The 15,842-nt window shown below is 35.2% G+C and overlaps 1 protein-coding gene across 1 annotated transcript; it reads left to right on the top strand.

Moving 5' to 3' along the window:
- Positions 1–3,510: 3,510 nt before the first annotated feature.
- On the top strand, positions 3,511–14,430 carry LOC107701472 (tyrosine-protein kinase Blk-like). The gene is made up of 16 exons (XM_016503478.1): positions 3,511–3,550; positions 4,011–4,198; positions 4,556–4,597; positions 4,815–4,912; positions 5,004–5,091; positions 5,324–5,360; positions 5,607–5,700; positions 6,054–6,152; positions 6,398–6,501; positions 8,173–8,322; positions 8,729–8,881; positions 10,059–10,238; positions 10,331–10,407; positions 11,451–11,601; positions 12,316–12,447; positions 13,584–14,430. The coding sequence occupies exons 5-16, from the start codon at positions 5,005–5,007 to the stop codon at positions 13,784–13,786; spliced, it is 1,467 nt and encodes a 488-aa protein (XP_016358964.1). The 5' UTR covers positions 3,511–3,550; positions 4,011–4,198; positions 4,556–4,597; positions 4,815–4,912; position 5,004; the 3' UTR covers positions 13,787–14,430.
- The last annotated feature ends 1,412 nt before the right edge of the window (positions 14,431–15,842 follow it).

Below are 15,842 nucleotides of genomic sequence, written 5' to 3'. Positions count from 1 at the left end.
TATAAACCACCACAACAATCATAATTAAGATAAAATGTAAAGTAAGATTAAAAAGATCTTAGGATGATTAAAGAAAAAGAAAGCAATACATGCTATAAACCCTCAACTTTCTTCTTATTTATTTATTTATTTATAAAAGCACATTTAGTTTGCGTTTTGATTCTCAAGTAGATTCGAATAGCAATTTATTATTAAGATAATGCTTGTATTCAGCTAACATGTCTAAATGAAAATAATTTAAACATGTAAAATATATTTTTAAAATAGCAAAATTAAAATTGGGTTAATTAAAAATATTTGTACATTCACTGGAGTCTCCTGGGAGCACTCATTCAAAAAGTGTAATAGCGGTTAAATGCACGCGGACATTCATAGGCCCTACTGTATGTGTCATATGTGCTTAAGTTAAAAAAAAGAAGCTTTGCTGCTCTCTAGTGGACGTTTTATATTTGGCACAGTTTTGCATGTGTCAGTAAACATATTCATGAATCCGCTTTTCGGTGGAGGTGCTGTGAAGTTTAGCGATTCACAATCAGCCTCAGACACAATCAGTCAGACACAGGACAGCGAATGCTGTTTTTACACCGCAGAGGCAGGAGCTGCATATAGGCTACCGTGAAATGCATTTACAGAAGGATTACAGTTGCAGAAATGAATCGATGAAATATATCAATATATTAATACACAACATGTATATTACGCAATATGACATATTTTACACTTTGAATGTTAAAACATTGACTTGCCCACTTTATCAACAGAGTACAGTAGGCTATATGTTCCCATTCACCATAGGGTAAAAAAAAAAAACTTCAATAAGGAGTTCTAAGCAAGTTTTCGAAGTGTGAGGTGGAGGCATTTTAAGGGGCCGCTGTAGACTATATTTAGTTCTCAAATCTCGTTTACTTTTACACGTTTAAATCTTCGGTGTTGACGACACAGGCAAGAGTGGAAACAAACAGTCTCGCCAGATTTAATGCGTTTTCCCCCACACAAATCAGTGGAATACTTACTTAGGTGTAAATCTGATTTAATTTTATGACAGACATATTCATTTAAATGCTGTTGTATTCTGTATTCTGTATATGTTTTTGTTTCGTTCATTATTCAACAATTCTTTCATAATATAGACAGTAAGATTAGGGGAAATTAAGAAGTTCTTTTTTTTTCTCAAAAGATCTCAAATATATGGCTACTTTATACAAAATATGATTTCTTAATTAAAACCTTGCTGTTTTATTTTATGGTAAATATTATTGCTAATAATCTATACAGACATAATATAACAGATGAGAAGAAAACATTATATTGTACACAATATAAAGTATTTTATTACATTTCAGAATAACTTTTATAGTAACTGTGTTAATGTACATGAGATCCCAGAGGGGAGATTGTGGTACTGCTGAAGCAAAAAGACCTGAGCTACTTTAGCCTGTTCCAGATGTCTAACTCCCAAGTCAGTATCAAGGCTGGCTACATACTGCTTCATTGTTATTTTTCATACATTTTACAGAGAAGCAGCCAGAGACTCACCGCGCCTTCAAAAAAATCCAACTGAGGTGCGTAGACCAAAAAAGGTTACCCAAAGGTGAAGAGCTTGAAAAAAAGTCCGCACACTCACACTTGTTTGAGTGTGCGGACTTTTTTTCAAGCTCTTCATACATTTTACACACATCGTTATTTTTCATACAGTTATCTAATTTCCACCATGACAGTTGTCATGTTGTTCCAAAAGTCATCTTAATTATGCCACCTCCTAAATATAAATCATGAATCATTTAAGTCAGTTTGGTATTTGGTATTAAGGGAAGGGACATTCTCATTCTAGAATGAATTTAATTGGTCAAAAATCTGTGTGGTACAGAATGAGTAAGAATCTGCAAAAAGTAATTTTTTTCAACATTCAGGAACATGTTATCATATAGATGTGCTAAAATCCGCACAACACGTATTTTGATTTTATTGGGTCTTTAAGGCCTAACAGGACTGGGACTACAAAAACACTCATGGTCTGTAGTATAACACATACAATCTTAACTTTGAATTAAATTACAACTGCAGAGTAAATGAACGTGCAAACGGTAGAGATCAGATTAACCGAAGTTTAACTGAAGAAAACCACAGTGCCTATAAAGGGAAACATCTCTGTCTGGGCTAGTCAACAACATCCTGTGAAAAAAGCTGCTGCAAGCTAAATCTCATGTAGCTTTTGAGGACAATCTTTGTTTTATCCAGCTGTATTCAGTGCAACTTATAACATCCAAGTGAAAGATATAACACAGACAAAAATAAATATAAAAACAGAGTTGGAAAAAGGATCACCCCACTTGTTTCAGTATTTTGTTGAACCACCTTTTGTTTTAATTACAGCCTTTAGTCTGTTGGGATTTGTCTCTGTCTCTACTAACTTTGCACTTCTAGACTTTACAATATTTGCCCACTCTTCTTTGCAGAACTGCTCAAGTTCAGTTAAATTTGATGGTGAGCGTTTGTGGACTGCAGTCTTCCAGTCATTGCACAGATTTTCAATGGGGTTTAAGTCTGGGCTCTGACTAGGCCATGCAAGAACATTCACCTTTTTCTCCTTCAACCACTGTGTGCTCAGTTTTACTGTGCGCTTTGGGTCACTCTCATGTTGGAAGTCAAACCTTCTTCCCATCAATAACTTTCTGGCAGAGGGCAGCAGATTTTCCTCAAGAATTTGATGGTATTTTGCCCCATCCATTTTTCCTTCTATCCTGACAAGTGCTCCAGTCTCTGCTGCAGAGAAACACCCCCATAACAGGATATTACCACCTCCATTTTTTACTGTAGGATTGCTGTTATTTGGATGGAGAGCTGTATTGGATTTCCGCCAGACATGTCATTTGGTGTTGAGGCCAAATAATGTAATTTTAGTCTCACCTGCCTCAGAATCTTCAAGGTGCGTTTTGGCAAAGCTCAGTTGTGACTGCATGTGGCCTTTCTTGAGGACTGGCTTTTTTCTTGCAACCCTCCACATTTGTAGAGAATTTGTGATATTGTTGTCACATGCACACAGTGACCACTCTTTGTCATAAATTCCTGCAGCTGCTTCAGAGTTGCTGTAGGCCTCTTGGTCGCTTCTCTGACCAGTTTCCTCCTGACTCTTTCATCCAGTTTAGAGCGACGTCTTGATCCAGCGAGGGTCTGTGCTGTACCAAATACCTTCCACTTCTTAATAATAGACTTCACTGTGCTTTTAGGCATTGATAAAGCCTTTGAAATCTTTTTTTTTTTCTGTATCCATCTCTTGTGCCTCTCTACAACTTTACCCTAGAGACCTTCTGACAGTGCCTTGCCACCCATAGTTGATTGTTTGTTTCAGTTGCACTACCAAGGACTGACATGCTCCAGGAAAGCTCTTTTCATGCTGAGCTAATCAAAATGACCACAGCTGATCACAGTTGAAAGTCAAATGGTTTGTGTGCCATTGAGAAGGTGATAAGCTAAACCTGATTGACCTTACAAGTCATTTTTAGGAAGGGGTTTTTCCAACTCCGTGATTCTATATTTTTTCTTCTGACATGTTGGTGTTATATCTTTCACCTCACTTTCTTAATTTCTGGTTGCAAAGCATCAAAATGTGATTCTTTTCTATACCCACTGTATATTTCTTTGAGAGACGCCTGCAAAACAACACAACTTCCCAAATTCATTTAAATGATGTTCGAAGAAAATTTTGTTCTTGAAGCCCATTTAAATATTTGGAATTGTTATTTCTGTATTTCAAAAAAAATTCTCAGGCTAAGTTGTTGCCAGACAGCATAGAGTAAAAATAGCATTCATAGCAGTGAAACGGTAACTAAGAATGAGGATGTTAAAATATGTTGTTGTCTACAGTTGTAAAGTCTGACAGCACATGCTCATCATATGCGTGCTTTACTCTAAGGCATTTGCACAGTTTGTGAATTATGCACTGACAGAGGAAAGAGAGGGAGGGGTAAGCTAAATAAACACAACTACTGATCTCTGTTTATCTCTTTCAGCTAATGTGGTCCCTCAGGGCATATGCCAGGCCTTAGATGCAGATTGAGTGTGTGTCTGCAGTAGATGGGCTGCCTGTATGTCTTCATATATATGTGTGAGAGAAAAAATACTCTTGATTTAGTTCAGAAATCAAGAACCTGAATTTGGATTATTAAATATATTTAAGTATGCTGAGGACACACGCAATGTAAGTACAAACACATATATTTTACTTTGAATTGATATTTTGCCTTTACCGAACAGTAGACATTGCTCTAACATATAGTGATACATTTTGGTCACTTTTTTTGAACTATCTTTAAAACTGTTTTCATATTTTGACATTCAAGTAGTATGTTTAATTAGATACTTAATGTATGATTATGCTTATATTCAGTGACTAAGTCTAAATGGAAATAATTATTAAAAAAAAAGACCACAAATCATCATCATAGTTGAAAACTGTTTATAATTTTCTTTAATTCAGTTTAACATGCCAAGCTGTTAAAAATACATCTAAATATATACACCTAAAAATCTTATCTTCTTTTATCTTTTGCACTAGTTAATATTTTCATCCAATGGAATCTGTTTTCATAACATAAGGGTAAGCAGTCACTGTTGATTAAATATTTCATTATTTGATTTTTATTTTTATTTGTGTGGTAAGACTGCATTTGTCAGTGACTGTCTATTCATACTAATGGATACATTACTGATTAGGTTTTTTAAAGACTAAAGTGCAAACCACCAAACTGTGGTGAAATCATTATCATGTTTGGCTCATGTGGGTGAGCTTGAAAATGTTTTCTTATTTTATTCAGCACCCAGTATGATGCCTCTCTGGACCTTTCTGGTTTTCTTCTGGACTATTACTGAACTCCGAGTAGAGAACTGGGGAGACTGACAGCGCTGAATATAGGTGTGATTACAAGGAACAAATAGATTTGATTTTATAAAATATAAGTATAAATGAACACTGATTAAGAAGATGATTCAATTTCATTTTTAAGGATGGGTTGTGCTTGTAGTGACCAGAAACATTGCAAAGACTCTAAAGGGCATGACTATTATAATTCATCAAACTCTAACAAATCTCATGTAAGTATTGCCCTTTTTTATGACTAACTGAATTTTACTGAGAAAATTGTTTTTAATTTGTTTCACTTTTACTGAGCTTCACAGTAGTGACAAACAAGACCATTTTCAGTTTAACTGTGTTGTATTTGTTAAATATTACTACAGTTTATATTACTACAAATTTATACATTTCTATTACATGTTATCATTAAAAAACATTAATGAATAAGTAAATTAATTATTTTATTTACAGTTGTCAAGAGATCACAGGAAGCAAAACAACAATCAAGGTAACACATTTTACTTTTTGGCATGTCGTGGAGTTCAGGGAAGCATTTTTCTTTCTAAAATCATTTTGATACATTATATTATTAATGCTGCTGGGTGCAGATCTTGTGTTCTTACAAAAATAAGAAAATAAAAGGCCAGAAACTGTCATGTGATTGTTCACATGTTATGCAACAGAAGAAAATGTTACAGATGGAACATGTGTTTATTTGAATTGCACATTTGAACACATTTAACTTTCTTTTCAGATGAAGACATTGTTATTGCTCAATATGACTTCCAGCCTGCTAGTGACAGTGATCTTCAGTTCAAAAAAGGCGACAGACTCAAGATTATTAAAGAGTGAGTAAACAATACCAATACTTTTTTGGTAATATGAGTATAAAATTAAAATACAGCAAATGCTTCCAGCATGTTATACTAAGAGAAGATCTCCACTTGTAAAGGTTTACAATTAATCAAAAGACTTAGTTGGTAAGAACTTTGTTAGCTTAATAAAGTGTGAATGGCATAGTAGACTGTTTTGCTCATGTTATTCCAGGTGGATCGTCTTTATATTGAGTATGGTTTAAATTTGCTAAATGTAAACATCAGCTAAAATAATATTTTTTTAAAAAGCACACACAAATAATGCAATAAAAAAGATTAAACAGCCAAATGATTACAATAACTAACTTGTCCCATGTTTTTCTCAGGACTGGTGAATGGTGGTTGGCGAAGTCCTTGATCACTGGTCATGAGGGCTATATTCCGTCTACGCATGTGGCAAGAGTACACACACTGGAGGTGGAGAGGTACAATAGCAACAAATATTACCGAAATAGGGATATGTTTCAGCAATAGCGCACGGGAAAGAGTGTTGTCCGTTGTTCTGAACAACAGCACTGCTGTATTTCGACCGTAGGCACCAAATGTTCCACTGCTGTTATATGCAATAACATCAACATTCTTGGAATGTCACTCAGAACTAACTGTTCTAATCTGCAAACTTAATTGGTGAAGAAGAATGATATTATAAAGGCTCTGTTTTGTGTTCCAGATGGTTTTTCAAGAACATGAGTCGCAGAGACACAGAGCGTCTTCTGCTGGCACCAGGAAACAAACCTGGCTCATTTCTTGTGAGAGAAAGTGAAACAACCAAAGGTCAGATGCCAATAAATTTCATTCCCTTTGTTTTCACGTGATCACTGAACGCAATTACATCAGCAGTTCACGTCTTAGGGCCCATAAGCACAAAAGTGCACAATATTTCAAACAGTTCCATTGCTACAGTACTGTGCATCACTATCTTTTCTAGCCATAATGTAGCGCAGCAAGAATTCTATACAGCATTAGTTCAGTTTCTACCATAAAATTAAAGAAATACTAAAGAAATTACTTCAAGTAGTCAGTATAATATACTATCACGATATTTTCAGATGTCAAGGTTCTTGTTTTACCTCAGACCACTCAAACTAAATTAATATTTAAAGGAGCACTGGCTCCACAGCCTCCAAATTGTGTTACTTTTATTTAATTTTGATCAAATCTTTCGCTGATAAAGTGTGCATACTTGAATTTTTCAAAGGTTACAGAGACTCATCTGCTGCTCTTTTTCAAGTTCACATCATGCAGAGAGATGAAAGAGCAAATAAATGTCAACCTATGTACTGAGATCTGTGCTTTGCTTTGAGTGGAGATATTAATAGACTTCTTATTTTATTTGTCTACTTGTAGAGCAATGGGAAATGCAGAAACAAGTCTTCACTGGAATTTTCTTGTTTTTATGCAGATTATAGTTAGATTGCTTTAGATAGATACTTATTTTTTTTAGTTTTCTGAGTGCCTAATTTGCATTAAAAGTTCTTAAATAAGTGTGTGTGTGTGTGTGTATATATATATATATATATATATATATATATATATATATATATAAATAAATTAAGAAATATAAACTTAATTTAAAGGGAAAATAAGTTTATTTTTATTACCACATTAGCAGACTTTTTTCTTGTTTTAAGAGCAAAGTTACTTAATTTTGATACATTTTTCAGAAAATGATACTTGTTATATTGTCATTTTGCTTCTGAAGTTATTGTATCTTGATGAAGGTTTAGATATTTGTACTGAAAAATACATGTGTTTTGCAAGCACTGTTAAATCAGTAAATACATTAAAATAAAAATAAGTTATTACAGTTTTTAAGGTGCTGTAAGCAATGACCAGTGTTGGGGAAAGTTACTTTTAAAAGTAATGCATTACAATATTGCGTTACTCCATAAAAAAAGTAACTAATTACTTTACTTAGTTACTTTTTATGGAAAGTAATGCGTTATATTACTTTTGCGTTACTTTCGCGTTACTTTCTAAAAAAAACAGGGCTTGATTGTTTTTAATCAGATATTTTCTTGTAAATTAAAAAAGTAATGTGTTACTTTACTAGTTACTTGAAAAAATTGATCTGATTACGTAACTCGCATTACTTGTAATGAGTTACTCCCAACACTGGCAATGTCAGCCATTTTACTTTCTTAAACTCTCCAAAGACAAACAAACTTGATGTGAGAAATCCTGAACATGCGAAATTATTCAAAGATTCAGAGATTTCTCTTAAAGGCATGGAATGTTTCCCTGATTATTTTCATCTTTTTTTCAGAGCCTAGGGCGACAGGTCTTAGTTCTCGCTACACTTAATGCAGTGATACCTGTCAGATCGTAGTGACATTAAATGTGCGCTATTTCAAAAACTTTGGCTGGCTGTGATTCTGTTCTTCCTAAAAATAACAACACACTGATCAGCCATGTTATTTAACTGCTGTTTCTGATCCTCTGCAGGTGCTTTCTCTCTGTCTATAAGAGACTCCACCCCAGAGCAATATGACGTAGTCAAGCATTATAAGATCCGAGCCCTTGATAATGGTGGTTACTACATCTCTTCCTCCACAACCTTTCCTTCTCTTCAAGAACTAGTAAAGTATTACTCCAGTAAGTACTTGGAGCAAAGACTGTTGCTGTACCAAGGACCCTGTCTGTTTCTTCCACTGTATACTTTCCGTGGTCGTAGCTGTGAGAACTTGACAAACTGTTGCTTTAACCACCAGATAAATAGGTCAGCTTCAGTCTCAGTTCGTATTCTGCACCCTTGCCCCATTTTGGTTTGTTGTGTCTTTTAATAGAACTGTTTACAAGTAACAAAAACCTTTTTCTACATTTTGGTTTGGACACATCTTGTGCTTTTTTTTTTCCAGACAGAATCAAAACCAGTAAACATGGTTTCATTTCAGTCAGCTTGGTAGATGCTAGTCTTGTTTAATTAGATATTTCTCCTGAGTTTCTTACTTCCCTCTGAACATTCTTGCTCTTTTCCCAAACTACTTTATTGTACGTATAGGGACAGCAGATGGTTTGTGCCAGAGGCTAGGAAGTCCCTGTAAAACTACTGCTCCTCAGAGACCCTGGGCTCAAGATGAGTGGGAGATTCGCAGAGAGACTCTGAAGATGGTGAAAAAACTTGGTGCAGGCCAGTTTGGAGAAGTATGGATGGGTAAGAAGCGGAAGAAAGTTTAGTTGCGCAATGTTGCCCTTGGGTAACAAATCTTTATTCTTTCTTTGCAAGCACATAATTCATATGCAGTGAATATAAAATGATGAGGGGATGACTCTGAATCTAACAATACAAATTCCCTTTTTGGTCACACTAAACCCAGTTGGTCATTTTAAAATCTTTTTCTGGCATGGTACAACGTTTGGAGGACTCCTTTTACTTTTTATATACTTCAAGAACACTCTTTAATAAACTATTTTATAGTTTTATAGTCTAGAAACAATATGATTCAAGTTTATTAGAGCGTGTTCTTAATTTTTAAATATGTAGAGTCATATTCATTATTTCGATTTAAAAGTGAATCAAGATGTAACCTACAGTAAGAGTCAGTTTTATTAGTGTTTAATATTCTGATCTCAAAAATCGAAAGTCTTTCAATATAATTTCTTTTCATTGTTGCAATGTTGCCTTGATGTAACATACATTAAATTATTTTTTAAAATCGAATTAAAACATTTTAATCAGATACTAAATTTAATCAGAGATTTAATTCAAATTCAAATTAATATGTCCTTGTATTCATCTCACTTCAGCGTAAAATTCTCATTATACTGGCCTTGAAGTTGTTTGTTCAAGGGCATGTGTCAGTGTGTCATGTGGATTTTTGTGATATATTTTAGCCACATGAATGATAAATTAATTGTACGTCAAAGGGGTTTTGACTTTGGCCACCAGGGTCAATATTAATCAGAAGATGCAAAAGCCTCTGACCCATATTCCCCTATTGCACAGTATGTGCTCTTGCAGATCTTCATTACATGTATTCTTTATATCATTTTTTTATATTATTTGTTTTTTATACAATATTATAGTTTTATTTTTATCCATTTGAAAATTATTGTATTTGTTTTATATAACTTTATTTAGTAAGGTATATGTTTAAAACAAGAACAGACATATTTTTACTTGAAATTAGACAAAAGGACTGATTAAAAAATACTTTTTATGGCATTCCTGATAATGAATGATTAGTTCTAGGCCCTTTCTCAAGAATCTAACCATGAGGCTAAAAGTATCTGTCCTGAAATCTGTGTTCATTGAGCTGCCGTAGGTCAATGAGATTTTCTTCAAAAGTGTATTTAATAAACCTGCATGTGTCTGCGGCTCTTGTTTGTAGGGTACTACAAAAACAACCAGACAGTCGCCATCAAGACTTTGAAGGAAGGCACCATGGAGCCCGAGGCATTCCTACAGGAGGCTAATCTGATGAAACAGCTCCAGCATGAGAGACTGGTGAAATTGCATGCTGTAGTCACTAAAGAACCCATCTATATCGTCACAGAATACATGGCTAATGGTTAGTATTACCACAACATTATTAGAGTACTAAACCATTTCAAATTATGACATAACTGTTCAAACTATACAATTGTTCTTTTCCTATTCAAGGAAGCTTGCTAGACTTTCTGAAGACGGATGATGGCCATAAATTAAAACTTCCCAAGCTGATTGATATGGCTGCACAAGTAAGAATAATTTCATTTTTGTCATGATTTCACTTGATTGTCTTAGCTTAGTAGAAATTAATTGATATTTCTCTGGCAATGCAGATTTCAGTCTTTATGGAACAGGATACATTTAAATGCATTGCATGAAAACCTGCACATTCATTAGAGTTAATTCATACACCCTTTGTATACACCAGTTTCAACTTCTGTAACTATTTTTAGAATTGTTTTGCACCAGAGACTGTCAGGAACATGTAGAGGAAATGGTCTTTGGTCTTGTAAGCTCATGGTCTGAACATTTTTTTGAACATTTTTAGATCTCAACACTTCTAACAACCACCGCAAATTTAGATCAATATCTTTCGGCAGGATGTTACGTACATTTTTCCATTAACCTGAAGCCCCTAACATGCATGACTGTGATCTTGCTCTCTGTGTGAAAGCAGCTTCCTGTTAGAGCCCACTATGTTGCTGCTAACTTTTTTATGGTCTGCATTGCAAATATACTGTAAATGCAATGATATAAATCATGCAAATGGTTTATGTATGTACTGAAAGGCTAAACCATGTTAAGGTTAATTTTGAGTTCATCATAAAAATCATAAATCATTGTGTATATTTATTTAATTGTTTTATGCCATATCAGCTTATAAGGATATTTAATTGCAAGAACAGGGTAGAAACTGGTAAAAATAAAAAGCACCTGTTAAGTTTATACCCTGTTCTTGCCATTAAATAATATCCTTTGATGCTGATATAGCATAAAACAAACAAATACATAAAGTAATGCATCAAATATTTTTGTAGTGATTTTAAATAATATCAGTGACAACAAAAATTTACAGTACAATTTTTTGAAAAACATATTTGAGAAACTGCATTATAAAAATGACAGAATATTCCACTATATTATATTCAGTATATTAATTTCTCATAAAAATGAAATTCATAATTGGCTGTTTTTTCATGTTTTTTGAATATTGTAACAGTAAATAATGCTACTCATACACTGACAGATCTCTTCACTTCACACTCTTCCCTTATTACTCTCTATGTAACAGATTTCAGAAGGAATGGCTTTCATAGAAAGGAAAAACTACATTCACAGAGACCTGCGTGCCGCTAATATTCTAGTCTCTGAGACCCTGCACTGTAAAATAGCAGACTTTGGCCTTGCCAGGATCATAGAATCTGAATACACTGCACAAGAAGGTGAGTACACTAATTTATGAAGTGAAGTGAAGTGATGTGACATGTGGCCAAGTATGGTGAGCCATATTTGGAATTAGTGCTCTGCGTTTAACCCATCCAAAGTGCACACACACAGCAGTGAACACACACACACCGTGAGCACACACCCGGAGCAGTGGGCAGCCATTATTTTGCTGCGGCGCCCGGGGAGCAGTTGGGGGTTCGGTGCCTTGCTCAAGGGCACCTCAGTCGTGGTATTGAAGGTGGGAGAGAGCGCTGTACACTCACTCCCCCCACCTACAATCCCTGCCGGTATGAGACTCGAACCCGCAACCTTTGGGTTACGAGTCCGACTCTCTAACCATTAGGCCACGACTTCCCACGATTTATTCCCACAATGCAGTGTTTTTTCCACTAACACAGATTAATTGGCATTAGTCAGTGCTGACATTTGATTTCTAATGAGATGAACTGACATATTTGACCTTTAAAGTTGAATACGAGTTACTGATATTCAAAAACTGTTTCTTTTCGTGATGAAATTTCCTTGTTGTCTCTTTGTTTTTAAACCACATTAAGGCAGAATTTTCTTTCCCTGAGGCTTTATTTATAGTATTTTTTTAAATAATTTTTTGATCTCAAATTACAAATTAGTTTTCCATGCATGCATCTCTGTTCGACACTTTTATGAAAACCCCATTTGTCATCTCTAATTGCGTGTTTTTTACCGATCAGGTGCAAAGTTCCCTATTAAATGGACGGCCCCTGAGGCCATCAACTTTGGTACTTTCACCATCAAGTCAGACGTGTGGTCCTTTGGAGTTCTTTTGACAGAGATTGTCACATACGGCAGAGTGCCATATCCAGGTAATGGGTTTTTCTCTCTTGGGTTTTGTTTTCCATTCAGAACAGTGTAGGATAGATGGGTAGATCTTTAACAACCTGGCTGTACTTTCCTCACAATTTCAGGCATGTTAGGCCACTACTTCCCACGATTTATTCCCACAATGCAGTGTTTTTTCCACTAACACAGATTAATTGGCATTAGTCAGTGCTGACATTTGATTTCTAATGAGATGAACTGACATATTTGACCTTTAAAGTTGAATACGAGTTACTGATATTCAAAAACTGTTTCTTTTCGTGATGAAATTTCCTTGTTGTCTCTTTGTTTTTAAACCACATTAAGGCAGAATTTTCTTTCCCTGAGGCTTTATTTATAGTATTTTTTTAAATAATTTTTTGATCTCAAATTACAAATGCCTTGCTCAAGGGCACCTCAGTCGTGGTATTGAAGGTGGGAGAGAGCGCTGTACACTCACTCCCCCCACCTACAATCCCTGCCGGTATGAGACTCGAACCCGCAACCTTTGGGTTACGAGTCCGACTCTCTAACCATTAGGCCACGACTTCCCACGATTTATTCCCACAATGCAGTGTTTTTTCCACTAACACAGATTAATTGGCATTAGTCAGTGCTGACATTTGATTTCTAATGAGATGAACTGACATATTTGACCTTTAAAGTTGAATACGAGTTACTGATATTCAAAAACTGTTTCTTTTCGTGATGAAATTTCCTTGTTGTCTCTTTTTTTTTAAACCACATTAAGGCAGAATTTTCTTTCCCTGAGGCTTTATTTATAGTATTTTTTTAAATCATTTTTTGATCTCAAATTACAAATTAGTTTTCCATGCATGCATCTCTGTTCGACACTTTTATGAAAACCCCATTTGTCATCTCTAATTGCGTGTTTTTTACCGATCAGGTGCAAAGTTCCCTATTAAATGGACGGCCCCTGAGGCCATCAACTTTGGTACTTTCACCATCAAGTCAGACGTGTGGTCCTTTGGAGTTCTTTTGACAGAGATTGTCACATACGGCAGAGTGCCATATCCAGGTAATGGGTTTTTCTCTCTTGGGTTTTGTTTTCCATTCAGAACAGTGTAGGATAGATGGGTAGATCTTTAACAACCTGGCTGTACTTTCCTCACAATTTCAGGCATGACGAATCCAGAGGTGATCCGCAACCTTGACAGTTACTACAGGATGCCGTGTCCAGATGGATGTCCAGAAGAGCTCTATGACATCATGCTGAAGTGCTGGAAGGAAAGGCCAGAGGACAGACCCACCTTTGATCACCTACAGGACATACTCAATGACTTTTTCATTGCTACTGAGGGCCAGTACGAGATGCACCCATAACCTCAATGCAGAACCAATAAATTAACTGAAAAGAGGATGTATAAAAACATATGGAATGTAAAGATGGACTAAACTCCGGACCAAAATATGGATTATGGGGAATATACAAAAGCAACAACAATGCATCCTTGTATATCAGTAAATATTTTTTACACTTACTGTATGTCGCTTTTGTCAAGTTTTAGTGAATTTCTATAATTTGTTTTGTCTTGTGGGCTTCTTAGGGTATTTCATAATTATTTAAAGGTGAAGTGTGTACTTTTTTCAATAAGATAATTTCTTCTATCGGAGCTTAATATGCAGACAGCTGTGTGCATTCCATTTGTGTGATTGCTCTGAAACACTGTGGCTCTGTGGTGCTGTCAGAACATTGCTGGGTTAGTTTGAGCATTTGACCAGCCCAGCACAACATCATTGCCCTAACCAATTGTATGAGATTGGGGTGCAGCCATCTGTTTATCCAACCAATTGGAAGACAGGGTGAGTGTTTTACCAGTCATTATTTATGCAATTAAATTTGACGATTTTATTCACACAGAAATTACACACTTCTCTGATAAAGCTTTTGGAAAATTTAGATCTATGACACTTTTAACAGCCAGTAAACAAGATCCTCTATATCTTAGTCAGAAATTTCAATAAAACCATGCACAGATATTAAACATTATTTCTGCACAGTACCTATGATTCATTTGAAATCTGAACTAATTTGAATGTGTTTTAAATGAACTGACTACATGATCAGTGAAGTTTCATGCAGGAAACCATAAAAGGAACATAGTCATTAGTTAGACTTCCTCCTGAGATAACAGACTGTGGAAGTTCCGTTCATCAGGAATAGATTAAAGAGTTAGATTACACAGTGAAGAAGTTAGTGATTATCTGATCATATACACTACTATTTAAAAGTTTGTGGTTGGTAAGACTTTTTAATGCTTTTGGAAAAACTCACCAAGGCTGCATTTATTAGATCAAATATGCTGTAAAAGCAGTAATAACGTTAAGCTTTCAAGCTTTTCAATATATTTTAAAATATAATTTATCCAGATTATGGCAAAGTCATTACTTTGGCATTTTACATTGCAAAGACATTGCACTTTATTGGTTTGAAGTCATCATGCCTCCCTGCAGCAGTTCTATGTATGTTTACGCAGGTGAGCATGTAAACAGGTGCATGTGCAATAACTGTTTACAGTTCATTAAACAAGTACGAAAAATATAGTTTAAACCATTTCCAATAAATATCTGTAAAGCTATTAAAAGGGATGTTTCTTTTTTTTCTGAGTTCTAAGAATATTCTGCTAACATTCCCATTGAGTTAAAATTAGGATTTAAATGTTTAAGGGAACATTCCAATTTTATAATTTTGGAATTAATAATTTTGTTCTGAAACAAGAAGCTAAACTTAAACATCCAAAACGTTTCAGCAAAAAAAATCCATAAAAAAACATAAAACTTTGAACAAATATTCTGTTAATGTCATTTGAACATGTGTTCATAACTTTGAGAGAACCTTGCCAGAACATTGCCAAAGTTCTGAGAAAGTTTCCTCTTAGCTGGGTCCAGCCTTCACAGTCTCATCATCCTTCAGAAATCATTCTAATATGCTGATTTGTTGCACAAGTGGCATTTCTCATTATCAAAACAGTTGTCTGGGTTAAAAACGTAAAAAAATGTGTTTCATTTTTGCACTTTTTACATGTCTTTCAAAATGTTCACCTAATAGAAGGTGTAATTATAAACTTAACTGATATTTTCAATAGCACCCTCTTAATTTAAAATGCTTTGGGGCACATCTCTCCTATTTGTCAGCGTAAAGCTCTGGTTTTGGTGGCTCAGATGAATATGAGAAATGCCCAAGATTCATACAGCTCCACTCCCTGTCTTAAACTCACCCCCGGGGCTTTATATGTTTGTAGATAACTGAGCGAGAACGCAACCAACACCCAAGAGCTGCTCCTGTGGTTTCCTGCCTGCCTGTCTGCAGCTGAAACAGGAGGCAGTGAGTCAGCATTCTTCTCAAGATAAGCACTCTATGGCTTGGAATTCCAAACAT

The sequence above is a fragment of the Sinocyclocheilus anshuiensis genome, unplaced genomic scaffold (genome assembly GCF_001515605.1).
Source record: "Sinocyclocheilus anshuiensis isolate Anshui unplaced genomic scaffold, SAMN03320099.WGS_v1.1 scaffold1051, whole genome shotgun sequence".
Lineage (NCBI taxonomy): Eukaryota > Metazoa > Chordata > Actinopteri > Cypriniformes > Cyprinidae > Sinocyclocheilus > Sinocyclocheilus anshuiensis.
The sequence above is the reverse complement of the archived record's forward strand: the minus strand, read 5'-3'. Positions and strand labels throughout refer to the sequence as shown.